Source organism: Phasianus colchicus, chromosome 31 (assembly GCF_987193195.1).
Source record: "Phasianus colchicus chromosome 31, bPhaCol1.hap1.1, whole genome shotgun sequence".
In the NCBI taxonomy this organism is placed as follows: Eukaryota; Metazoa; Chordata; class Aves; order Galliformes; family Phasianidae; genus Phasianus; species Phasianus colchicus.
Genome location: NC_143466.1, coordinates 634,392 through 659,861, shown reverse-complemented (window position 1 = coordinate 659,861; position 25,470 = coordinate 634,392). Strand labels below are relative to the sequence as shown.

Below are 25,470 nucleotides of genomic sequence, written 5' to 3'. Positions count from 1 at the left end.
ATATAAATGTGGAAGATGGGAAACTCACACTGCAGTCAGATGCAGTGTGACATGGAGACTACCGCTGGAATAAACACAGACATTTAATCCCATTTAAGGTGTCCTCAGGCATCCAAAAAAAGCATGGTTCATGTGGACAAATATCCATGACTGCTTTACAGTGGGCTGATCTGTGTTGGGCATTAATTAGCTGCATTGACCCAAGACTTTAATAGAGGTGGTTCAGCCACCTGGCTTACATGGAGGAATCTGAGTATAGACACATAAATTTTGTGCTATGGAAACACAAAGTGAGAGGATGCCTTGGCAGTCCAAGCAGACTAGATGGACTCATGGTAGAGGGGATGTTCAATGTGCAAGGGGACTTTATGGTACAGTGTAAACATGTATCACTACAGCATCATGCATTATGGAAAGGGAAAGGATGTTCAGAGCCTAACAGAGCAGTCAGTGGGCAATGGAGGATAGCAAAGTGATGGTTGGAAAGTGACTCATTCTTCTAGGATAAAGTCTTCACAGTTAGCAGACAACCTGAAATAGGTACCTACATAGAGGCAAGAGATTTAACATGAGCAAAATAAAGTTGTCTCTCCGTTACTCTACCAGCATGCTTCCCTTAAGGAAAATAGCAAAGTATAGAGTCCATCATTCCTTCCAGCATCACTCCTTCCAGAGCTGCACAACAAAGGAATGCGAGTCTCTTACCTATACACACCACGCCAGCATCTTCTTTGTGGTTGCAATTACTCACTCCCCATGGTCTGGCCCTACACTCAGAGAGGGCAGCCTCTGATCCTGTGCAGTTCACATCATCCAGCCAGATGGGTTCATAGCCCTGCCCAAATCGAGCTGCAGATGAAGCCCATATGGCTGTACCACAGCCCAGTTGCCGGCACACCACTTCTGCATCATTCAAATCCCAGCCATCATCACACACACTTCCCCATCGCTGGTTATGCAGCACCTCAACTCTCCCAGAGCAGTGATTTGAGCCGTTCACCAGCCGGACCTCAGTGGGGTCTGAAATGGAAGGAGGCAGAGAGTATCAACTCATGGCTGTAGACCTTGTGATCAGAGACCAAGCACTTGATATGACATGGAGAGTGAATCAGAATCTTCTAATAATCTTGGTTGGAAGGGACCTTAAAGTGCTGCAACCCAGTAGATCATTCTCTCCGGGGCCACATCCTGTCTGGCCTTGAACTCCTCCAGGATGGAGTATCCACAGCTGCTCTGGGAAACTGTTCTGATGGAAGTGTTCAAAAAATGTGTAGATCTAGTACTTAGGGACATTGTTTAATGAGCATTATTGGTGATAGGTGGATGGTTGGACTTGAAGACCTTAGAGGTCTTTTCCAACCTTCATGATTTTATGATTCTATGATTTATCTTGCCTCAGAGATTCGAAGACCTACATATGGGAAAAGCACTGTCATAGGTGAGAAAGGAGAACCAATCCATTGAGCTCCTGCACTGTTAGTACCCATAAGCTCATCAGCTATGAACAGCAGCTACCTGAGCACACCACACTGGCATCTTCTCCATGGTGACACCCGGTGACTCCTTTAGGCCTGGCCCTGCATTTGGAGAGGCTATCTTCTGTCCCTGTGCAGTTGACCTCAGACAGCCAGATGGGACCACTTCCCCGTCCAAAGTGAGCCGAGCCAGGAGCTGCAACGGCCACACCACAGCCTAGTTGCCAGCATACAACGTTGGCATCTCTCATGTCCCAGTTGTCATCGCACACTGTCCCCCATTGGCGTTGCTCCAGCACCTCGACTCTCCCAGCGCAGCGGCTTGGGCCATTCACTAGCTGGACTGCCATTGGATCTGAAAAAAGAAAAGAGAAGAGAAGAGAAGAGAAGAGAAGAGAAGAGAAGAGAAGAGAAGAGAAGAGAAGAGAAGAGAAGAGAAGAGAAGAGAAGAGAAGAGAAGAGAAGAGAAGAGAAGAGAAGAGAAGAGAAGAGAAGAGAAGAGAAGAGAAGAGAAGAGAAGAGAAGAGAAGAGAAGAGAAGAGAAGAGAAGAGAAGAGAAGAGAAGAGAAGAGAAGAGAAGAGAAGAGAAGAGAAGAGGGGAAGGGGAAGGGGAAGGGGAAGGGGAAGGGGAAGGGGAAGGGGAAGGGGAAGGGGAAGGGGAAGGGGAAGGGGAAGGGGAAGGGGAAGGGGAAGGGGAAGGGGAAGGGGAAGGGGAAGGGGAAGGGGAAGGGGAAGGGGAAGGGGAAGGGGAAGGGGAAGGGGAAGGGGAAGGGGAAGGGGAAGGGGAAGGGGAAGGGGAAGGGGAAGGGGAAGGGGAAGGGGAAGGGGAAGGGGAAGGGGAAGGGGAAGGGGAAGGGGAAGGGGAAGGGGAAGGGGAAGGGGAAGGGGAAGGGGAAGGGAAGGAAAGGAAAGGAGAAGGAAAGGAAAGGAAAGGAAAGGAAAGGAAAGGAAAGGAAAGGAAAGGAAAGGAAAGGAAAGGAAAGGAAAGGAAAGGAAAGGAAAGGAAAGGAAAGGAAAGGAAAGGAAAGGAAAGGAAAGGAAAGGAAAGGAAAGGAAAGGAAAGGAAAGGAAAGGAAAGGAAAGGAAAGGAAAGGAAAGGAAAGGAAAGGAAAGGAAAGGAAAGGAAAGGAAAGGAAAGGAAAGGAAAGGAAAGGAAAGGAAAGGAAAGGAAAGGAAGGAAGGAAAGGAAAGGAAGGAAAGGAAAGGAAAGGAAAGGAAAGGAAAGGAAAGGAAAGGAAAGGAAAGGAAAGGAAAGGAAAGGAAAGGAAAGGAAAGGAAAGGAAAGGAAAGGAAAGGAAAGGAAAGGAAAGGAAAGGAAAGGAAAGGAAAGGAAAGGAAAGGAAAGGAAAGGAAAGGAAAGGAAAGGAAAGGAAAGGAAAGGAAAGGAAAGGAAAGGAAAGGAAAGGAAAGGAAAGGAAAGGAAGGAAAGGAGGAAAGGAAAGGAAAGGAAAGGAAAGGAAAGGAAAGGAAAGGAAAGGAAAGGAAAGGAAAGGAAAGGAAAGGAAAGGAAAGGAAAGGAAAGGAAAGGAAAGGAAAGGAAAGGAAAGGAAAGGAAAGGAAAGGAAAGGAAAGGAAAGGAAAGGAAAGGAAAGGAAAGGAAAGGAAAGGAAAGGAAAGGAAAGGAAAGGAAAGGAAAGGAAAGGAAAGGAAAGGAAAGGAAAGGAAAGGAAAGGAAAGGAAAGGAAAGGAAAGGAAAGGAAAGGAAAGGAAAGGAAAGGAAAGGAAAGGAAAGGAAAGGAAAGGAAAGGAAAGGAAAGGAAAGGAAAGGAAAGGAAAGGAAAGGAAAGGAAAGGAAAGGAAAGGAAAGGAAAGGAAAGGAAAGGAAAGGAAAGGAAAGGAAAGGAAAGGAAAGGAAAGGAAAGGAAAGGAAAGGAAAGGAAAGGAAAGGAAAGGAAAGGAAAGGAAAGGAAAGGAAAGGAAAGGAAAGGAAAGGAAAGGAAAGGAAAGGAAAGGAAAGGAAAGGAAAGGAAAGGAAAGGAAAGGAAAGGAAAGGAAAGGAAAGGAAAGGAAAGGAAAGGAAAGGAAAGGAAAGGAAAGGAAAGGAAAGGAAAGGAAAGGAAAGGAAAGGAAAGGAAAGGAAAGGAAAGGAAAGGAAAGGAAAGGAAAGGAAAGGAAAGGAAAGGAAAGGAAAGGAAAGGAAAGGAAAGGAAAGGAAAGGAAAGGAAAGGAAAGGAAAGGAAAGGAAAGGAAAGGAAAGGAAAATTCTAGAAGAGCTGCTGGAGATGATGTGGAGTTGTTGGAGCTGGTCCAGAGAAGGATGTGAAAACACATATAGGACTGGAGCTTCTCTCCTATGATGAAAGACTGAGGGAGCTGGGGTGCTCAGCCTTGAGATTAGAAGACTCCAGAGACACCACTTTGCAGCCTTCCAGTATTTAAAAGGAGCTTATAAAGAGGAAGGAGACTGACTTTTTATTTGGGCCATGTGTCTGTTCGTTTGAGTTTAAAAATGAGCCAGGAAAAATGGGAGAAGTAGCAGAGATAATGTCCTCCTTACATCATTTCTTGGCAGGAGGAATGGTATCATCACCCCTTTGCATTCTGAACGCCCTTACTCTCAGTGGCAACGTGGCTCTCCATATACACAGAAAAAAAGAATGTGGCATAGCCTTACCTGTGCACACCACACTGGCATCTTCCCCATGGTGGCAGCTGTGTTGTCCCCATGACTGGACTCTGCACTCACTAAGGGCAGACTCCATCCCTGAGCAGGTCACTTTCTCCAGCCAGATGGGGTCATAGCCTCTACCAAACCGAGCCCAGCCTGGAGCATATATTGGAGTGCCACAGCCCAGCTGCTGGCACACCACTTTTGCATGCTCCATACCCCAGTCGTTGTCACAAACAGTTCCCCACTGCTCTTCATGAAGCACCTCGACTCGCCCAGCACAGCGGTTTGGGCCATTCACCAGCCGTAACTCTGTGGGATCTAAAGGTGGGGTAAGAAAAATGAGTTAACACGGACATTCAGTCTTCTGAAGTAGACGTTTTTCTGAGGCTTGCAACTAGGTGCAACCATACAATGTACAAGTGGTGGAACACCTCTCCTGTGGAGAAAGGCTGAGGGAGTTAGTCTTATTCAGCCCGGAGATGAGAAGGCTCTAGAGAGCCCTGCAGCCTTTCACTATTTAAAGGGAGCTTACAAAACAAGAAGACTGACTTTTTATGTGGGCAGATAGTGATAGGACAAGGGGGAATGGTTTAAAAATAAGAGGAGGGACTTTGGTTAGGTGTTGTCCTGTCAGCACTCAGACATGATTTTTGACAACTATGTTTCCCCATCTGAATCACAGTATCTTCACTTGGGAGAAACTGATCACATTGAGAAGTTAACAACAGGATGCCTTGGAATGTTTCCTATGGGCAACACCTGGAAGACTCCTGAACATCCATGTTCAAATCATAAACTCCAGAACAAGTTCCAGAGTGCTGCTAATGTGACCACATCTCTCTCTGAAAGCACATCTAATGAGGAAAGATATTTTTTAAATAGCATTTGTTTACTCAAGCAAAAAGAAGTTTTTGTGGGAACATGGCATCACTGTGTCCTTTCATGCTATTTGGTCTCATCTACTAAAGCTCCTTGCAAATGCTGCCTGAAGGCACCCAGATTTTCTCTTCTTGTTCACAAGGATGGCATCCCATTGTAAGCTAGAGGAAAGGGGAAATGTCTTTCAATTTTGGATCACCTCTAGAGATCCAGAAGAAACTTGGGACATAAAAATGGAATAGACCCAACACTGTTGGTCAAATGAATCCTCTGAGTGCACAAATTGAAACATTCAGAGCAGCCTTGCATGATGGATGTAGTGAGCCACTTGTGAACTGCTATGTTTAGGTGTCAGAAAGAGGATTAGCACAAATTCATGCCCATGTAATCTGTTGATAGAACGCCTACAAGAACAGAGTTATCTCTCAAGCATTATTGCTTGCAGTAACAGTAGACAAAGGAAAACTGTGTATGGAGGGAAGGGAAGTAAACTAAAATTAGATGCTAGAGTACCTGCAGAAAAACTTCTCTGTGAATCCATGAGCCGGGCACATACCTGAACACACAACACTAGCATCTTCATCATGTTTGCAGTTATGGTCTCCCCAGCGCTTCAAGCTACACTCAGTGATGGCCCCTTCTGTCCCCATGCAGTTCACCTCATCCAGCCACACAGGACCATGTCCCTGCCCAAACCGAGCTTTGCCAGGAGCTGACACTGCTGTCCCACAGCCCAGCTGCCTGCACACCACCTCTGCATCAGCCAAGTCCCAGCCATCATCGCACACTGTCCCCCAGCGTTGGTTGTGGTGTACCTCAATTCTCCCAGAGCAGCGGCTGGAGCCGTTCACCAGACGTACTTGCGTTGGTTCTGGAAAGACATAAGTGCCAAAAATCCAGATGGCCCAGGAAGGGACCACAACTGCCCTGGGACCAAGGAGTCCAGTGCTTTAGTGAATCCCACAGCTGAAGGTTGAAATGCTGCAGATGTGAACTGAAATGAGCAGGCTCCCCATGGTTACTCATCTCCCAGAACTCATCACCCAGTGTAACACCTGGATGAATGTCCCCTCTGAAGCTCCTTTTTCCTTTCCTTTCCCTATCACACAGCCCAAGGAGTTCCTTCCACCTCCATTTTCAGGGCTGTCGATATCTACACCTAGGACCATTTTAAAGCTCTTCTGCTCATCTCCACCCATTCCTTAACCAAAAATAGAAAATAGAAAATAAAAAATAAAAAATAAAAAATAAAAAATAAAAAATAAAAAATAAATAATATTTTTTTTTTAAAGTGCAGATGCCAGCCCTGATAGGGAAAAAGTTAGACTTACCTGAGCATTCAACACCAGCATCCTCTCTGTGGCCACAATTGTGGCTTCCCCAGGAACTGACCCAGCACAGAGAAAGGGAAGCCTCCGTCCCAACACAGGTCACATCATCCATCCAGATTTGTCCTGCCCCTTGCCCAAAAGTAGCCTCAATGGGGGCTGACAGAGCTGAGCCACAGCCTACTTCTCTGCACACCACTTCAGCAGCCATCATGTTCCAGCCATCATCACACACGGTGCCCCAGCTGCCATTGTGGAAGATTTCCACTCTGCCAGAGCAAGAGCTTGAGCCGTTTATCAGCCTGACCTGGATCTCACCTGGAGTGGGTGCCCCTGAAAAACCCCAGAAGGCAAAGAATCAGAGTCTTTCTGGGCATGCAGATACCTACAGTGTTTAGGATCAAACGGTCACAAACTTTTCTGGGCATGCAGTCACCTACAGTGCTTAAGAGCAAATGGTAGAAAATACGCTGAGCATGCATTCATATACAATAATTAGGAACAAATGACTGAAACTTTGTGGGCATGCATCCCCATCAACGTTTAGGAATAAATGATCAGAATCTTTGCTGAGCATGCAATTCTATACAATGCCTAGAAGTAACTGATCAGGAAATTTGCTGGGCATTCATCTGAAACATCTTTGGGTGACAAATGGTTTATCTCATCCTAAAGGAGGTGCTAAGGGAGAACTGTATGCTCCAGCAGAGGCTACTGTAGGATGGCATGACTCATGTCTCCAATGCCCTTAGCCACATTGTCTAGACCTTGCAATGTCCTGCACTTGGTTCAAAAGGAGACAATGACTGTGGACATGGATATTCAAAGAGGTGAATAGAGATAGATATAAGGAAGAAATTCTTTACTATGAGGGTGGTGTCTGACCAGAGAGATTGTGGATGTGCCATCCCTGGAAGTGTCAAAGAGATAGTTGGGGCCCTGGGCAGCCTGATCTAGTGAAAGTCAACAAGAGGTTTGGAAATAGATGTTCTTTAAGGCCAACACAAGCCATTATTTGATTCTATGATTCTATGACTTCTGTGATCTTTTGATTCTGTGATTCTGATTCTGTTACTCTGTGGTTCTACAACATTAGCAGGACCTTTTCCCATCCCCATGCTCTGTGCATTCCCAAAGCTCAGCCGCTATGGAGGGACAGTTCTGCCCACCATTTAAGCCTTTGGCTGTCCCCAGCAGTTGGTGCAAGACAAAATCAATGAATGCTGTGGGTTGGAAGGGACCTCTGGAGGACATCTGATCCAAGCAAGCCTCACCTGAGCACACAACACTGACATCCTCTCCATGCCCACAGTTGTGGGTTCCCCAGGGCCGTGCCCGGCACTCAGAAAGAGCAGCTTCCATCCCAGTGCACAGCACATTGTCCAACCAGATGGGATCTTTTCCTCGGCCATACCGAGCCCCACCAATGGCAGACAGCCCCATCCCACAGCCCAGCTGCCGGCAGACCACATGGGCTCCTGCAAGGTTCCAGTGGTCATCACACACCGTCCCCCAGGTGCTGTTGTAGAACACCTCCAGCCGCCCCGTGCAGGGGTCAGGGCCATTCACCAGCCTGATTTGGGCAGGACCGGACACTGACAAAGAGAAAAAAGGGAAGGAGAAGTTAGTGAGAAATCATAGAGAAAAAGAAACTGAGGAGCTGATGGAAAGGAGTCTTTACATGTCTACCTGTCGTCCCTATCCTACAGGAATAAGCAAGAGGAAGACACAAACAATTATAATTTTATTATAATAATTTCAACAAGAACACATGCCAGCTGGCCCTTGAGCAAAGCCCAGATTTTCTACCTACAAACAGACAGAATATAGTTCCTCAAAACAGGAATTGTCAAAATACATTATGACATCTTGCCAATTGCTCTTTAAGGGCATGTGCTTCAGGGATGAACTTACATGCCTAAACATAATGTAGCAATTAAATGGATGATTTGCAGGCTCTTTGTCGGAGCAATTTTGAGCAACACTGTGTACTCACATGCTGCACTCATCGATCACACCTAGCTTTGTTGGATGAACAGCATTGACCACAGCACAAGGAACACATGGGCTCCTTTGTTTTCTGCAAACACCTACTCTGCTACCTCAGATCAGCCTGGTCCAAGCACATCAACCCAATAACAATACCCATTACAGAGCAGGTAACTCCCATTCCTCCTCTTTTTTCAGCCATTCATGCTCTACAACACGTAGCTGAGTCTATCAAAATGGCAGCAGACTTGATTTCTACACTTTTCGCTTCACTACCTCGATCCACCCTTAGTAATTCACTCTAGATTCTTTTGACCATAAATCTATGTTTTGGACAACTGGGTTGAACCCCTCTTCAATCCCTGTAAGCTGTTTGCTCATTCTTAATTTGTAATTTTATTTATTGCTGTACCTTTTGCAACATTCACCTTCTAGATGGTACCAGCACTTCTGAGAAAAACTCAACTTTTCTACAGCTGCATTTGGAAGTTCTGCACCCTACTGTTCCCAAGAAACCCACACAGGTTGCTCTGAGCATGCATCTTACGAACTTGGAGCAATAGTAATTAAGCTGCAGAGAAATGAAGAGGAGGACATCATTCCAGCATGTCTTTCCCAAAATGTGGGAACATAAGGCACTCACCACACATCCCTGTGAGGATAAAGAGGATCCCTCCAGTTTCCAGCAAAGTACATGCAAGCAGCCTCTGCCCCATGGGTTGCCCAGCCAGCAGTAGAAGACTTTTGGAAAAGCTGCTCCCAGCCTAATGGAATGCAGGAGACGGGTTCTGTAAAAACTGAGCTCAAGTCCACCATCAGCAAATGGAGAGGACATTCAGCAAAACTCCATGGAGGCAGCTGCAGGAAGACGCATTCCACTTGCTCCCTGGCTTGCTGCTGGTGTTTGCGTAACACTAAGCTGAGTTTCTGAAGGGGAACTGAATCTTCCACTTTCAGCTTTATCCATGGTGATGAGCAAGTGTGTTCTGGGAACACTGTGGGCATTTGGGGTCAGTCCCCTGGGTGAATATTATAAGATGACAGTAGAGAGAGGGTAGGGGGGTTGCAAGGCTTGAAGGCACGTCATCCTGCCCAGTTCTCCTTTCTCTCTTAAGAGATAGACAAAGGAAATGCAGCACACAATGGGCACAAAACCATGTAAAAAACCCATGGTATCATCAGCCCCAGTGACTCTTCTTCTGCTTTGGCTTACCCAGGTCCAGTACATCGACCACCAGGATGCTTGGGTCCTTATCCACAGAGCTCCTTTAAGCAGCTCAACCCCTCACCTGTACCAATGCATGCAGTTATTCCTCCCCAGGTGTAGGACTCTCCATGGTCCATGGCCTTCAACCATGTATCATAAGGGACAGGTTGAAAATAGTAGATTTTCAGGTTGATACCGGCTTTGGGTTCTTTTTAGGATTCAATCTCTGGAATAGAAATTGAGTTTCTTCCTGCCAGCAAATCTCAGACTCCAAATTCAGTTTTTGGTCTTTGTTTTATGAAAAATGGAGTCCACAGTCTTAACAAGATATGATTTCTTCATACTTACCAAGGTATAAAGAAATTAAATTAAAATTTGCTGTAACTACTTTACTTCAGTTTCCCATGCACAGGACATTGGTTTTGTTCAGTACCTTTTTGCATTTCCCCTATTTCTTTGGGATCAAGCACCTGCCCCATGGCTCCTTGTGCCAACAACAGACCAACCAATCTCTGAAGCTCACAGACTTTCACATGCTTGTGCATTACTTTATTTATTTTTTTTTAATGCAGCTTCCTGTTTGTGCATGACAATTTCATGCAATGCATTCCTGAAGAGGGCGCTCATTATTCAAGGAAAAAAAATGTGCTTTAAATTAGAGAAACATCTTATAAGACCTGTCTTCTGTTAGACAGGCTAGACAAGCTAGTTAACTCTTTCCTTGCTTAGAGTTCTGTTTGATTTCTGGGGAGACAATCCAGTTCTACAGAATATTTTGGCTTCATCTGCTTGTTCTATTAATTCTCAAGATTCCAAACTCTCAAATTGAGGCCTCTTGCATTTTCATGCAGATAATCTGTAGAGCTATGTCACAGAAAATCAGAGAATTGTAGAGGTTGAAAAAAACCTCTGGAGATCATGTAGTCTAACCCCCAGCTAATGAAGCCTTCAGGTGGGTCAGCCACTCCTCCCAGCTTTGTGTCATCAGTAAATTTGCTGAGGGTGGGCTCTATCCCTTCATCCAGGTCACTGATTAAGATGTTGAACAAGATCGGACCCAGAACTGGCCCCTGGGGAACAGTGCGAGCTTCAGACCTCCAACCAGACTCGGTGCCACTGATCACAGTCCTCTGAGCTCTGCTACTCAGCCAGTTCTCAGCCCACCTCACTGTCCACTCATCTAGTCCACACTTCCTAAGGTTCATTACAAGGATGTTGTGGGAGGCAGTGTCAAAAGCCTTGCTGAAGTCATGGTACACAACATCCACTGCTCTCCCCTCATCTACCCAGCCAGTGATGGCACTGGAGAAGGATACCAGACTGATAAAGCATGTTTTCCCCTTGGTGAATCTATGTTGTCTACCTTTGATAACATTCTTCTTGTAAAATACAGCAGCCACCACCAGAGGCAGGGATCATTCTAAGTGGAAAGAAATGGGTTTGAGTGATGCACATGCAAATGATCTGCTTGAGGGGAAATTGCATTGGAAGTGATGGGGAATAATTTAAGAGGAGAGGAATGCTGCATAGTGAAATGCAGATCTTGTAAAGGGATGCAGGTTTTATGACAGTATGCAGTTCTTGTAGTGGGATAAAGGCTTTGAAAACTAGTTATTCTCATCTGTTTACTCTCCAGTAATAGTGTGGCATTTGGTCAATGGTTGTGTGGGGTGATGGAAGGGATGAAAGATGATGGCCAAGAAAGAGGATGTGCTGGATGGACACGGGGAGATACTGGGTTATTCCAGTTTTGGAGATCACAGAACATGGGCACCCTTCCTCTGGTTTTGCATTTGTTGCATGCTGCTTTGGTAGGGGACGGGCTGTGCTTTGTGCTCATTTAACACACTGAAAACAACAAAGCCACCAGGAAACATGCCCTGATAAAAAGAAGAAAAAGAAAAGCAAGAAGAATAGGAAAAAGAATAGGAAGAAGAAAAGCAAGAAGATGAATAGGAAGAAGAATAGTAAGAAGAATATAGGAGGAAGAAGAAAAAGAAGAATAGGAAGAAGAATATAGGAAGAATAAGAAGAAGAATATAGGAAGAAGAATAGGAAGAAGAGGAAGAGGAAGAGGAAGAGGAAGAGGAAGAGGAAGAGGAAGAGGAAGAGGAAGAGGAAGAGGAAGAGGAAGAGGAAGAGGAAGAGGAAGAGGAAGAGGAAGAGGAAGAGGAAGAGGAAGAGGAAGAGGAAGAGGAAGAGGAAGAGGAAGGGAAAGGGAAAGGGGAAGGGAAAAAGGATGGGGAGGAGAGGGGAAGTGGAAAGGGAAAGGAAAAGGGAATGGGAAGAGGAAGGGGAAGGCCTCAAATACAACATGCAGTTGTAGGTTTGGTAAAAGTGAAATTATCCCAGCAATCTAAATTTTGTTCTGTAATTTTATAACAATTTTTGCAGTTTTCTGGTTTGAAAGTAGCAATGTATACCACTCAACCTCTGGTGGGCCTTTGGTAAGCAGACATGTTAATTACCCAGTAGCCAATCTGTATTTTCTTCCCTGGGATGACATGGAGCCTAGACATCCAAAGAGAGTGTCTCCAACCCTTTAAGCAGATTTCATTCCCATGGAAAGCTAAAGTAGACAGATTTAGGTCTAAAATAGGCTTTGGGATGTTCCAACACTTGCAGTGTATTTCTGCAGCATAAAGGTCTTGTGCTTTGGCCAATGCAACTAAAAATTAAACATAAGCCCTATTTCCCTTTGCCATTGTTGCCAAAGGCAAGTCACAAAAGTGAGTTCCAGCAGAGTAAAGTTATACCAACAATGCCACCTTCTGGTGGCACAACACTTCATCATTCCTAAGCCACAGATACCACGGATGTTACACTTTGTGTGACCTTATCATGTGTAGATTCACTGAATAATCTACAGAAGACATGTCTCTCTATGCCAGTCCCACATATGTTTGGAATGCAATTTGACTCCATGCCTAATCACAGTAGCCAAGTTTAAATTTTCCTTGGTGGAGTATGACCCTCACATTAGCTTGTGACCATGGCCATTCAGGGTCTTTCTGGCCACAAATCAAAGGGGATTGTATTAGGGTTGGGGTAAAACGTAGTATGATTAATTCAGCCTGGTGGGTCATCCTTAGACCTAGGTCTCTCCGTCTATGTGTGGGTCATTTGGGACTCCTTTGAACACAAAAGGAAAGAAAACCTGCTCAGTTGTATTAAAAACAAGGTGAAATCCACCAAGTGCTAATTTGATGGTCTTTTCAGCCCTTCTGGCCCCTTTTGCCATAGGTTGCAGTGGAAGCATGTTCACTAAACACCCATCGAACGTGGATAGGGTCAGTCAGCTTTATAGGGCCAAGCTGATGGAATAGCCTTCTTTCTTTTATTAACAATTCTAATACATTTGTATGCTGTTCAGTCCATTCCCATGATTTTCCATTTCTGAGCAAACTATACAAGGGATGTGAAATAATGGTGAAGCCAAGAATATGTTTGCACCAGTAGCCTGATGCTCCCCAGAACAACTGTAAGTCTTTTACACTAGATGGACTTTCACCTTTTCTATTTTCTCTAGGGTGTCCTGGGAAGCAACAGCAGTCCCTTTAATTCACCAGTCTCCCAGGAATTCAACCTCCTGTGCTGGTCCCTGGCATTTTGAGTCTGGAATTTCCAATCTAATTTGATTAGTATTCTCTGAATGTCTTCTTTTGTGTCTTTTACACTTTCTCAGCTCTTTCCCCCTGTCAGAATGTTATTCAGTATACTGATATATGGTATGGTCAGGTGGAACAGGAATCTCTGCTAAAAACTTAGCCAAAGCATTATGAGTATTAGAGAATGTTTACATCCCCGTTGAAGCCTCTTAAATGTATACTTGGTCTTCCTCCAGATACAAGCAAACTTATCCTGCTCAAGGAGAGAAATAGTGAGAAACTTATTAACCTCTAAGGCAGCCAATGAGGACAATGAGGACAATACAATGAGCTCCCTGTATCAGTGTCACTACCACTCCAATGTTTGCAACTGAGGCAGTTAAAGGTGCAGTTTTAGCATCCGACTGTTGATATTCTACTGTGAAACACCATTATCTAGTTAGTCTTTCACTGGCCACACAGCTGAATGGTAAGGCAAATGAGTCCTTTTAGCCATGGCTCTTTTTTCCAATTCTGTCATCACTCCATCAATCCATGTAAGCGCTGCTGCTGGCAATGGATATTGCCAGATGTTGAGGATTCTGCAGGGAGTACAGGCTGAACAAACCAAGAGATATCAGCCATTTCTCACATGGCTTGCTCTCCAGACCCTTCCCCACCTTTACAACTCTCCTCAGGATGCTTTCAAATACTTTTATGTTCCTCTAATATTGTGGCACCCAAACCAGCACACATTGCTCAAGGCGAGGCCACACTTCCAGGAATGCAGCATCCACAGTTTATCTCGGCAGCCTGTTCCAGTGCCTCACTACCACAGAGTAAATAACTTCCTCCTAACATCTGGCCTAATTCTTCTATGACCAGGTGGCCCACCTAGTAGCGGAGGAAAAGGCTGTAAATGTGGCCTACCTAGACTTCAGCAAAGCCTCCAATGCTATTTCCCACAGCACTCTCCTGGAGAAGTTGGCAGCCCATGGCTTGAACTGGAGCACTTTTCACTGGCTGAAAACCTGGCAGGATGGCTGGGCCCAGGAAGTGGTGATGAATGGAGTTAAATCCAGCTGGCACATGGTCACAAGCGTTGTTCCCCAGGAGTTGGTATTGGAGCTGGCTCTGTTTAATATCTTTATTGATGATCTGGACAAAAGCATTGAGTGCACACTCAATAAGCCTGCAGATGACACCAAGTTGCCAGGAAGCGTTGATCTGCCTGGGGGTAGCTAGGCCTTACAGAGGGATCTGGACAGGCTGGATAGCTGGGCTGAGGCTAATGGGATGAGGTTCAACAAGACCAGTTGCTGGGTCCTGCACTTTGGCCACAACTCCAGGCAACGCTACAGGCTTGGGCAGAGTGGCCTCACAAGTTAAGGAGATAGGTCCCAAAAAGTACTGTCTCACCTTCACAAGGCCACTTCCTCCAACAGTGCTTTGTTATGTGACTGAGGTGGCATCCTTCTGCTCTTTCACCAAGTGTTTGGGACATGAACCTTTTTGCTTTTCAGTCCTTTATAGGTTTATCCTGCTTTCATGATGGGGACATTTGGGCAGAGAGCAGCTTGGAGCCAAGCCCCATTGAAGCCAGCTGTCACATCAGTCTTCCAAAATCACAACAGATGGGACAAGTTGAGATGGGCAGCAGAAGGAGACCCAGTTTGCTGATTTCTCACTGGAGCAGTGGGAGAAGTTGATGAGACAACCCAACCCTCCACTGACTGGAGATGACCCAAGGAGCTTGCTCCAGAGGGGAATCCTCTGTCTCACATTATATCCCATAGGATGTGCTGGTGGATGGTATATCCCAGGGCATCTCAGAAGAACAAAAGGGTCTGGTGTGGGTTGGTTAGGGGAGACAAAACTAAAAACTTCTACCAAATCAGATGGCTCGGCATGGAGGTGGAGTCTGAAAGCAGAGGTCAGCAGGAGAGAGAAACAGCAAGTAAGTAAATTAAAGTTAGATCTCTCCTGGGAGATCTACAGAGTGACAAAGAGGAACCTCAAGCCGGTGTGCCCAAATTGTCTAGAGGAGGAGAAGAAACCTGTTCTCTCCTGAGGCCCCAGGGCTACAGCTGTGGTTTCCTGGGTCTACCCTGCTCCACCCTGAATGCACGTTCACACCCAGGGCAGGGAGGCAGCGTGAAGCGTGAGTTGTTGCCCAAGCTGGGAGATGCACCCTGCACTGCTTCTGGTGGGGACAGAGTTAATTTCCTTCCTAGCAGCTGGTGTCATGCTAAAGTGTGGATTTATGAGGAAACCAATGAAGGCACGCAGATGCTGTTGTTGCCGAGCAGTGTTTGCACAGAGCCAGGACTCTTCAGCTTATCATGCTGCAGCACTTGTGGGGACACAACCACAGAAGGTGACTCCAAAAGCTCCAGTGATCCCTTGCACCTTTGCTGCTTGTTTTCTGCTGCTGCTGCTGGAGGGGATTTCAGCACATTTTTTGTAAATTTGGGATTACTCTCTTTTAATGTTGGGACCAGAAAGTCCACACTCTTTGCATGGAATACCAGGGAGAGGTGGGTGAAAAATGAAACTAAAGAACAGTGCTACAGTTTGGTAACAGAACTTTAAAAATACATATTAGAATTAAATTAAATTAAATTAATAGGCAGATAAGTACGTAATTTTTATATAATCTTTATTTTTATAAATAATAATGAAAATTATAAAAGCAAAATTAAATAAAATTACCCACAGCTGCTCAGCATGCAGGGGAACATCTCAGCCCTTCCACGAGCCCATTACAGAGCTCAGTGCTTGCAGCATGCAGTAGGAAGCCCCACGGACATTTCTGTTGAGTGCAGAACGGGAGGGAGCTGAGTCAAATATTTTTGAAAAAAAAAAAAATGAAAAGAAGTTTCCATTCTTGCACCAATCACTGCAGAGGCTGCTGGAATAACAACTAAACTGCCCTCCCTAGAAGCACAGGGGCCTCATTTCTCCTTCTCTAGCAGATGAGTTTCCTTCCCAGTGCATAACACAGCCCTCAGTGCTGGAGCCAAAATACATCAGGATAGCAAGGGAGAATGCTTGATAACAGCACAGCTATTGCATTTGCTAGGGGAGAAGCTTTGAGGAAAAGATGAACCCAAAACGCTGCAGAGGGGTTGAAGAGCAGAAAATCGGTGCAAGAATCGTGCAGTTGTGCAGGTTGAGGTGTTGCTCAGGGGATGTATGCTTGTTTCAAGAGGCTTTGTTTTGTGTTAAAGGCTCTGCCATCAACTGGTCAGTTGTGCATTAGCACACAGCAGGGCAGCATGGCCACTCTGCATATTAGGATCCTGCACAAGGTCAGATCTTTCCTCTCTACAAGCTGTGATTCTGCTGCATAGTTTGGCTGAATTAGGAATAATAAAAAAAGTTTTGGGGAAAAAAGCATGGAAAATGAGTGACAGGAAGCAGAGTGAGATATTAAGGACCAAACACTTCTCTCAATACGCCTTTTCTGGGCAGGATTTTGGTCCTAGATCAGAGCTGTTCCCTTTACTCTTCCACAAAGACCCCCAAACCCTTGGCCAGGGGTTGATGGGGCCACATCTCCCCAAACTCTGAGCTACAGCAAAGCAGCAGGACACATCCCATGCATCCCATGTCCCCTTGTTGGGCTGGCAGTGCCATCCTGTGTCTGTGGCTTCTTTCAACAACCCAGTGCCTCCTGCTGTGTTAAAATGTCAATCCCCAGTTTGGCATTGCAGGTCTGGCCACATTCTGGTGGGCTCACATGGCCACCCATAGGGAGTTTGGTCGCACTCAGTGGGAACTCTCATGGCTGGATTAGTGAATAGTGCTGTTTGCTGAAGCAAAAGATTGCAGAATCTTCTGGATTTCTGGTGATAAATATACAGCCTGCAGAGCACGTGTGAGCGTCAGTAATGTGACTAATACAGCCAGCTGAAAACGCGTTAAATCATGGAAGAACTCCACGGAGATTTCTAAGTTTCCCAGGGAAGCACTTTGTACAAGTGAATGTGCAAATCTGAGCCAAGAGGTGCCCCTGTGTGGGAAGAGAGGTTCAGCTCATTGACTGGTCCCAGCAGCATCCTCCTGACTGGTCTGCAATGATATCTTCCCCAAAACTCCTTCTCTTCTAAGCTGTCTGTATAGTATTTTCTTACTTTTGGGTGGAGCTTGAGTGACTCTAGACACACATACTCTTTTTTCTTTAAAGTTTACTCACTGAACGTGTTTTTCACAGAAAGGTGGAAGGCTGCCAAGCATAGGGTGAGAACTCTCAAATTTATCAGTCCTGTAATACCAAGAAATGTCCATCCCTGCAGTGTTATCACAGTGCCTGGCCGTGGTGTTTCCACTCCACCCCACCCTCTGTGCTGTATCTCTTTGAGCCTGCACACCACACTCTTCTGGTGCTGCTGATAATATAAGATTTGCAGGTCTTGGAAGCTTTCCTGCAACATTCCACTTCTAGTACTTATTTTCAGAAGGCAAATCATTGCTAAACGAGGGGCTCAACCTTGACATTGAAGCAGATCAAATTATCAAGGCAGGACTTTTCCCTTCACAAACCTCGGCTGACTCTGAATGATGGACAACAGGTTGACCATGAGCCAGTGGGATTCTGGGGGCCATTACAAAGAGCAAGGTCAGCAGGTCAAGGGAGGGGACCCTTCCTCTCTACTCTGCCCTGGGGAGGGCACATCTGGAATGCTGAGTCCAATTCTGGGCTCCCCAGTTCAAGGCAGAGAAGGAACTGGGCCCAAAGATGATGAGTGGCCTGGGGCTTCTCCTGTATAAGTGATGTCGAATTCAGCACTTTATCTTCATCCTTGCAAAGCTTTGGAGCCCACTTCTTCCCACGGTGCACAGAGATCACACTGAATCACTCTGAATGAGCTTTGAGTTGCACTGCATTGCAAACACACTGTTGCATTGCAAACGTATTGTTGCAGTGCAAATAAACAGTGCTGCTCAGCAATAAAGCATGGAGCAGTTGAATTCACTGCTGCTTGTGGCCCTTCCACTTTTACATGTAAACCTAAAGCTTAATGTGACCTGTGGAACAAATAACACTGGGACAAATACTATCAGGACCAACCAAGGACAGAATACCTAAATTTGTATTTAGCAGATAGCCTGAATTCCTCCTTCATGGGCAGGATGTGGGAGGAGCACTTATTGTTCTCTGAGCATCAGCAAACCCTCAGCCTTGGAATTCTGGACATTTTCCAGCTGGATCCTTCCAGAACCAGAGCTGGGGATGGAGCAGGAGAACACAGCCCTCCGCGTTGCTCCACCCAGGACTTCCTTGTGCAAGTGCTGTCCTTTGTGAGACCTGCAAAGCCCTGCAGGATGTGGGGGAGGAGCACTGCATGCCCTGCTCTGAGCTCCCATAGGGAGCCACCCCTTTTTTGCTGTTTTTGCACCACTGCAACACTTTCGCAGCTCCACAGCGTTGCTCCCAGGACTGAGTGGGGAAGATGCCGCTAAAGGAGAAGAAAGAAAAGGAGAAGCCTCGCAATGACAACTGTAACCCCAGGCAACCGGGGGAGAGCGTGGAGAGCCTGATGAGTACCATTGATGTGTGCCGTAGTGTGGGCCTGGAGATCATCAACAGGACCAAGACAGTGACACTGAAGGAGTTCAGGTGAGTACCCCTCTGTCCCCTGCTGCTTTCTGCCACCCTGCCTATGAGGGACATCCCTGAAATGCTTTTGGCATTAGAACAACAATGGAGAGGCTCAGTGCCAAGTGCTGGAGCAATTTCCGGCACGTTCCTCCATCTTGTGGTGGACCATCCTCTGTTTGCACTGCACTGCTGAACACACTTCAAGAAATTCCTTCCTTGTCCCCATCCTTATCCAATTCTTTCCTTGTCTTTATTCTTTCCTTATTCCCTTGGAGGCTTTGCTCACTTTCCCTGCTGTCATCAGAGTGAGTTCTTGTCCCTTCCAGCTTGGGGCAGCCAGTCATGAGCACACATTCAAACCGTGCAAGCATTACGGCTCCTTTCTCTTTTGCTGTTCCCCCCCCCCCATCAGGGCATCAAGGGAACATTGCAGATCATGTCCTTTTCTGCCACTGCTTCCAGCTGGGTGCCCCCAGCATAACCCAGTGCTGGAGTTACTCCTCCCCAGCACCTGCACTTCTCCTTGTAGGACTGCATGAGATTCCCATCAGCCAAACTACAAGATGTACAGAGGACACAGCTTGGGTCCAACAAGGCTGGGTAAAGAGGCTTGGTAGGGACAATGAGCTCCCTTTCTGTCATGCCTGCTCTCGTGATGCTGTGCACTAATGATTCTGGGAGTGGTAATTGTGGCTCGAGGATGCTTGGCATTGGCAATACTTGCACTGGTGAAAGCCTGCTCTCTAGAGAATTCTGAGTCCCACTCAGCACCTCTGCAAATGAGTTCCCCTTGTGTCTCCATCCGCTGGGCTCCAGCTGCCCTTTCTCACCAACCCTCCTCCTACAGGAGCTATTGCTTCAGTGGCAAGATCCTGACAACTCTGCCCTTTGAAATTGGCCCAGACTCCAAAGGAATATGTGCCTTTGCAAAAACTCCCTACAGCCTGCGAGGGAGCGTGGGGATTGTGGTCTGCAAGGCTGACACTTTCTTTTTGGCCATCACATTCTCCAACCCCTTTGACTACATCCTTTACAAAATTGAGTTTGCCTTGGAGATCTTCTCAGAGGAGAACCACCTGGGAATCCTCAGTGATGTCTTCTCCAAAATGATGAAGAGTAAGCCATATTGTGGCTCCTCACTCTTCCAGCGAGCCACGCTTGGGTATGAGCATGAAACCCTGGAGGTCTCCAAGGGGAACATTCGTGTCCAAGCCAAGATGTCCAACAACCAGAAAGCCGTCCTGAAAGTCCAGGTTGAAGACATGAATCCACCACCCTACAGCAAAGTCATGTGAGGGAAGATGGGCTGCCAAAAGGATCCCCTGGGAGATATTCAGCAAGGATGCAGCAAGGCTTCTCCAGTGGTCTTGGAAGGAGGTGGATGGTGATGATGGATCCCATGAGACACCTCGTTGGCTTTGCTACAGAGCTAACAGTGCTCTACAGCTTGCTAACTAACTCATGATTGCATATGATAAGCAATAAATATATTCTGACCCTCACAAGTTGCATATATTCTTTCAGAAAGGCTCCGTGCATGGAGAAAAACTCTGACAGTCAGCATCATGGCAAGACACAGTGACACCATGCTGTCGCTGTGTCCTCCTCTGTTCTGGTGCCTGACACTGCTTGGGATGTCTTAGGTCAGCATAAATGCTGGTGGAGAGCAGCTCCAGTGGGATGTGAAAGTTAAAATTAGTGTTAGGATAACGGCTAGAGGTAGAGCTAGGGGTAGGATTTAGAGTTAGGAGTAGCGTTAGGACTAGGAGTAGGGTTGGAACAACCAGGAAGAGGCTGAAAAACCTGGGACTGTTTAGCATGAAGAAGAGAAGGCTTGAGAGGAGACCTGGTCAGTACTTATTTATAAGTAAAGGGCAGGAGCCAAGTGAATGGGGCCAGGCTCTTTTCTGCCTCAGAAGCAGAACTGGGGGCAATGAGCAAAAACAGGAACACAGAAAGTTCTGTATGAACATAAGGAAAAAATAATTTACTGTTAGAGTGATAGAACAGTGGAGCAAGTTCTGTAGCAACCAGAGAGGTTGTGGAGTCTCCTTCTCTGGAGATAAACAAAACCTGCTTGGGTGCTTTCCAGTGCAAACTAATCAAGGGAACTCTGCTTTAGTAGAAGTTTGGACTAGATGATTTCCAGAGGTCCCTTTCGACCCCTTCAACTCTGATTCTGTCTCATTGTCAACATCATCATCAACATCAACATCATCATGTCATCTTCAAACCCTTGGTTCTACTGGTGTCCTGGGAAAGGGTGTAGGTAAGCAGGATATCACAGATGCCCTGCTCCAGCTCCTCAGAGGTGACACCATGGTGAGTAAGGCACAGAAGAAGGCAGGGGAGCTGCTTGAAGAGTGATGGGGCCATCATGGAGTCCAGGAGTTTGGTGAGGCTCTCAATGATCTTCAACTTGTGGGGGAGATTTGGGGCTTGGGGTTGCATCACCTAACCCAAAATAATTGGGGTTTGGGATGGGAGCCCCAGTGGGATCAGTGTTGGGTCTTGGGGATTGGTGGGGTTGTGCCTCCCTAAAAAGAAATCTAGTGGGGTCTTACTGGGCTGAGGCTTCTTCAGTGCACACAACGATGGAAGCCTCCACCAAGTAGCAGACACTGCGGGAGTACAGAGTGGGGATTGTGACACTCTAGAGCCTCCTCAGTCCCCTCACTCTGTCCTCCTATTACTCCTGCCATCACACCTTGCTGACAGGGGGTATGGAGTCCTGTGGGGAAAAACTGAAGGGTTGTGGGGGTACAGGGATAGGCTTGAGAGGCACGGGACTAGGGAGGACCAGGGGGACACTGGGAGATACTGGGATAGGACTGGAAGATACTGGGGTGAGCAAGCATGTTCTGGGCTAGGCTGAAAGGCACTGTGGGCTCTCACTGTGCTCCCATCAGGGCCCAATGTCCCCTCAGCATTAGTATTTGGTGGGGGCATGCTCCTGGTGGGAGGAACAGGGAATATGATAGATGTAGCTCAGTACCTCAGAGCTGTGGCCCTACGGTGGTGTTGTGAAGTAATGAAGTTATAATAAAATCATAGATTCAGAAAACCATAAAACTATACAGTCTCAGAGCCAATAAATAATGGTCACAGAGCCAGAGAGTCAAGGAATTACAGACTACCTTGAGTCCTCTCCTCCATCTCCTCTTCTCTGGGACAAACAAACCAAGTGCCCTCAGCATCTCCTCACACACTTTACCCTCCAGACTCTTCCCCAACTCCATAACCCTCCTTTGGATGTTCTCAAACAGTTTTATGCCCTTTTGATGTTGTAGGGCCCAAACTGCACACAGTGCTCGAAATAATGCTGCACCATTGCAGAACAGAAAAAAACATCAGGAGTTATCAGCCTGGATTCACCAAGGGGAAGTCATGTTCTATGATGAAATCTCCAGCCTTCTCCAATGGATGACGTGGGTTATGTGAATATTGTCTTTCAGGAAAGCCTTTGACACTCTTACCCATAAGACCCTAAGAGGGAAGGTGTTGGTAGGGACAGGATGAGCAAACAGTGAGGTGGACCAAAAGCTGGCTGAACAACTAGACCCAGAGGATAGTGGTAAGTGGTGCAAAGTCTACTTGGAGATCAGTAACGAACAGAGTACCTCAGGGACTTCCTAGTGGCAGTAGACCTTGAAAGGAACATTCATAAAATCATAGAATAGCTTGGGTTGGAAGGGACCTCAAAAATCATCTAGTTCTAACCCCCCTGCCATGGGCAGGATTGCCAATCATTAGATCAGCCTGGCATGTGCTTCACCTGTGGGAAACCATTGAGCACCCAGGCTAGCACAATCCTGAAATACGTATGCAGGGTGATGATTGTATTGCATACCTGGCTTTTCAGACAAGGTGACCCAGAGAAGCTGTAGATGCTCCATCCCTGGAGGTGTTCAAGGCCAGGCTGGAGGGGGTCCTGGGCAACTTGATCTAGTGGGTAGCAATCAGCCCAAGTGGGACGTAAGGTCCCTCCCAACCCAAGCCATTCTGTGATTCTGTGGTTCTGTTACTCTATAACAGGCTGGAGATGTGGGCAGACAAAAATCTCATGAAGTTCATCAAGGAGAAATGCATAGTCCTGAACTTGAGAAGGAACAATCCCAGCACATGATGACATGCAAGGGCACCCAACTGGAAGCAGATGGCAGAAAAGAATCAGGGAAGTCCTGGTGGACACCAAGTTAGTCATGAGTTAGCAACATGCCCTTGCTGCTAAGAAAGCCAATGATCTTATTGGCTTTATTAGGCAAAGTGTCACCAGCAGGTCAAGAGAGTTGAATGTTTCCCTCTCCACAGCACTGGTGAGGCTGTACCTGGTATTCTGGGTCCAATTCTTGCCCCCCCAGTACAAGAGAGACCTGGCCTCCAAGATGATGAAAGAACTGGAGCACCTCTCCTATGAGGAGAAGCTAGGGGAGCTGGGACTGCTCAGGGGGTATCTTACCAGTGTGTGTAAATACCTAAGTGGATAGTGGGAAGGGGATGGAGCCAGGATATTTTTAGTGCAACAGGCCACAAGAAGAGGCAATGGGCACAAACTGGAACAAAACAAAACATCAGGAAGTATTTCTTTACTGTGCAGTTGAGGGAGCAGTAGAACAGGTTGCCCAGAGAGGCTGCGGAGCACAGTGTTCTATTAATTAATCTTAGCCATTAAGGTGGGTTCACATGGCATTGGTGTTCAAGAGGTCCTTGTTTATCCTCCTAGTGGATAAACATCACAAAAGATGAAAGCCAGGGGAGAGTCTCAGCTGAAGTGAATGCAAAGGAGAGAGCAAAATGAGGAAATTGGGGAGCACTGTCAGTCACTGCTGAATGTAAGAGGTGATGGAAAATGTTTACATACATGCCTGTCTCCGAGTTACCGAAATGGGCTGGCAACTTCTGTTGTACAGCAGTGATGCACAGTTCCTTCATTATCTCTTTATAGTCGTGTGGGATCTGCATCAGGGAGTGGGAGTGACACTCGGTGACTTAAGAAAGTAAAAGCAGGAGAGCCAGAGAGTGTGAAAGAGAGCATCCTGAGGAGAAATCCAAACCTACAGTATCTCTCATCCCTGCTACAATGCTCCTGTATGGCCTCATACAGCACTGGCTAAGTAAGTGGGAACATTTAAATGAGCAGAGGAGGTCGCTGTGGTGCTACCTGTGGACCATGTCCTCCTGGGTGACCTCTGTGCAAAACTTGCAAACAGTCTGTGCACAAGGTCATAACACATCTGAAGTCCTTTGGGTCAGGGTTCTGCCAGGGAAGGAAACAGGGAACTGCTCAGGAAGGAAGTTTGGAGGGAATCAGATGGAAAGGTGGGAGAAAAACAGACGCTGAAGTACTACAAGAAATCCAGCAGGTACCCAAATGTGAGAATTAAATAGGAGTTACGTGCTGTGCAGAGGACATTGGAGATTTGGAAGGTACGTATTTTATGTTATATAACAGCTCAACCACTCTATAACCTGGTAAAAAGAAATGCAGTCCAATAGTGGACCCCACAGCACGGAGACTCAGGATTACATCCACAAGATCTGGCACCTCACAATTAGTGAATGTTGACCTGCTCAAACCATGGTGGTGCTCAAGATGTTGTGCATCTTCACCAGCTCTGAAAGGACACTGTACAAGCTCTCCCAGGCTCCATGTAATCACCTTGAATATATGTTATTTTTTAAATCTTATATCACCATCCCTTGCTCAGTTCATGTGTAGCCACATTTTGAGGAAGAGATTCTTGGACATCTATGCTAATTTTGCAAACCAATATTGCATGCCAGTTTTGTTATTACAGCGTACTCAATTCAAACATGTTATACAGACAAGGGGACATATCCACTTCTGTGTTAAGAACTGGACAGAGTGGATAGAGTGGAATAGAGTGCAAAGAGCTGCCTCTGAGAAACAGCCATGATCAGGTTGAGAGCTGGTGGGTGAAAATCAGGGACCAGACCAATTAAGGACATCTGGTGGTCAGGGTCTACTACAGCTGCCTGACCAGGGGAGCCTGTGGATGAGGGCCTACATTTCATGCAGCTGAAGCAATAAGGCTTCATCCTGATGGGGATTTCAAGCACTTCAGTGGCTGCTGGGAAAGCAGTGTAGCAGTGTTTAAGCAATCCCAAAGACTCCTGGAGTGCATTAAGGAGAGAGGAGCAGTGTTTCTGGACTTGGTACTCACCAACAGAGAGGAGCTCATTAAAGAGGTTAAGACTGGAGGCCCCTCTGGGCTGTGGCGACCATGCTCTGATGGAGTTTGTGATCTTAAGGAGGATGGTCCTGGGAAAAAGCAAAGTCAAGACCCTCGAGTGCAAGCTTCAGCCTATTTAATGGATTTCTGAGTGAGATTCCCCTGGGAAGCTGTCCTTAGAAACAAAGGAGCAGAGGAAAGCTGGCAACTCTTTAAGGATGCCTGTCTGAGAGCACAAGAGCTCTCCATCCCCTGCTATAGGAAAACTAACAGAGGAGGCAGGAAATCTGCACGGCTGGGCAAAGATCTGCTGGTCAAACTGAGGGATAAGGACAAATAGTGGAAATTGGTGAGGGATGTGAAAAAAAAGAAAGAATTCTACGGTGCATTAATCAGAAGGGAAAGGCTCTGGCACAGGCTGCCCAGAGAAGCTGTGGGTGCTTCATCCCTTGAGACCTTCATGGTTGATTGGGGGCCCGGGAAGCCTGGTCTAGTGCATATCAACCCCGCCAATGGAAGGGGATTGGAACTGGATCACATTTTAGGTCCCTTCCAATCCAAGCTGCTCACAATCACACATCCAAGTGTGATTCCA

The 25,470-nt window shown here is 46.5% G+C and overlaps 2 protein-coding genes across 2 annotated transcripts in view; one reads left to right on the top strand and one right to left on the bottom strand.

Moving 5' to 3' along the window:
- LOC116239043 (uncharacterized) overlaps window positions 1-9,200 on the bottom strand; it is a 52,002-nt gene extending 42,802 nt beyond the window's left edge. Inside the window, exons 1-7 of the mRNA XM_031609045.2 lie at window positions 8,926-9,200; window positions 7,568-7,888; window positions 6,297-6,626; window positions 5,522-5,836; window positions 4,090-4,404; window positions 1,516-1,830; window positions 706-1,020 (exon numbers count right to left, since the gene is read on the bottom strand). Of these exons, the coding sequence (XP_031464905.2) occupies window positions 706-1,020; window positions 1,516-1,830; window positions 4,090-4,404; window positions 5,522-5,836; window positions 6,297-6,626; window positions 7,568-7,888; window positions 8,926-8,998 (1,984 nt within the window). The 5' untranslated portion in view covers window positions 8,999-9,200. The remainder of the gene's footprint in view (window positions 1-705; window positions 1,021-1,515; window positions 1,831-4,089; window positions 4,405-5,521; window positions 5,837-6,296; window positions 6,627-7,567; window positions 7,889-8,925) is intronic.
- Window positions 9,201-18,311: 9,111 nt separating this feature from the next.
- On the top strand, window positions 18,312-20,186 carry LOC116239053 (uncharacterized). Its single transcript, XM_031609062.2, has 2 exons — window positions 18,312-18,699; window positions 19,529-20,186. Exons 1-2 carry the CDS (start codon window positions 18,533-18,535, stop codon window positions 19,974-19,976), a joined length of 615 nt encoding a protein of 204 aa, XP_031464922.2. The 5' UTR covers window positions 18,312-18,532; the 3' UTR covers window positions 19,977-20,186.
- The last annotated feature ends 5,284 nt before the right edge of the window (window positions 20,187-25,470 follow it).

Coding starts and splice junctions, on each gene's coding strand:
- LOC116239053 (XM_031609062.2), top strand. CDS start 18,533: ATGCCGCTAAAGGAGAAGAAAGAAAAGGAGAAGCCTCGCAATGACAAC. Junction 18,700..19,528: donor GTGACACTGAAGGAGTTCAG/GTGAGTACCCCT, acceptor CTCCTCCTACAG/GAGCTATTGCTTCAGTGGCA.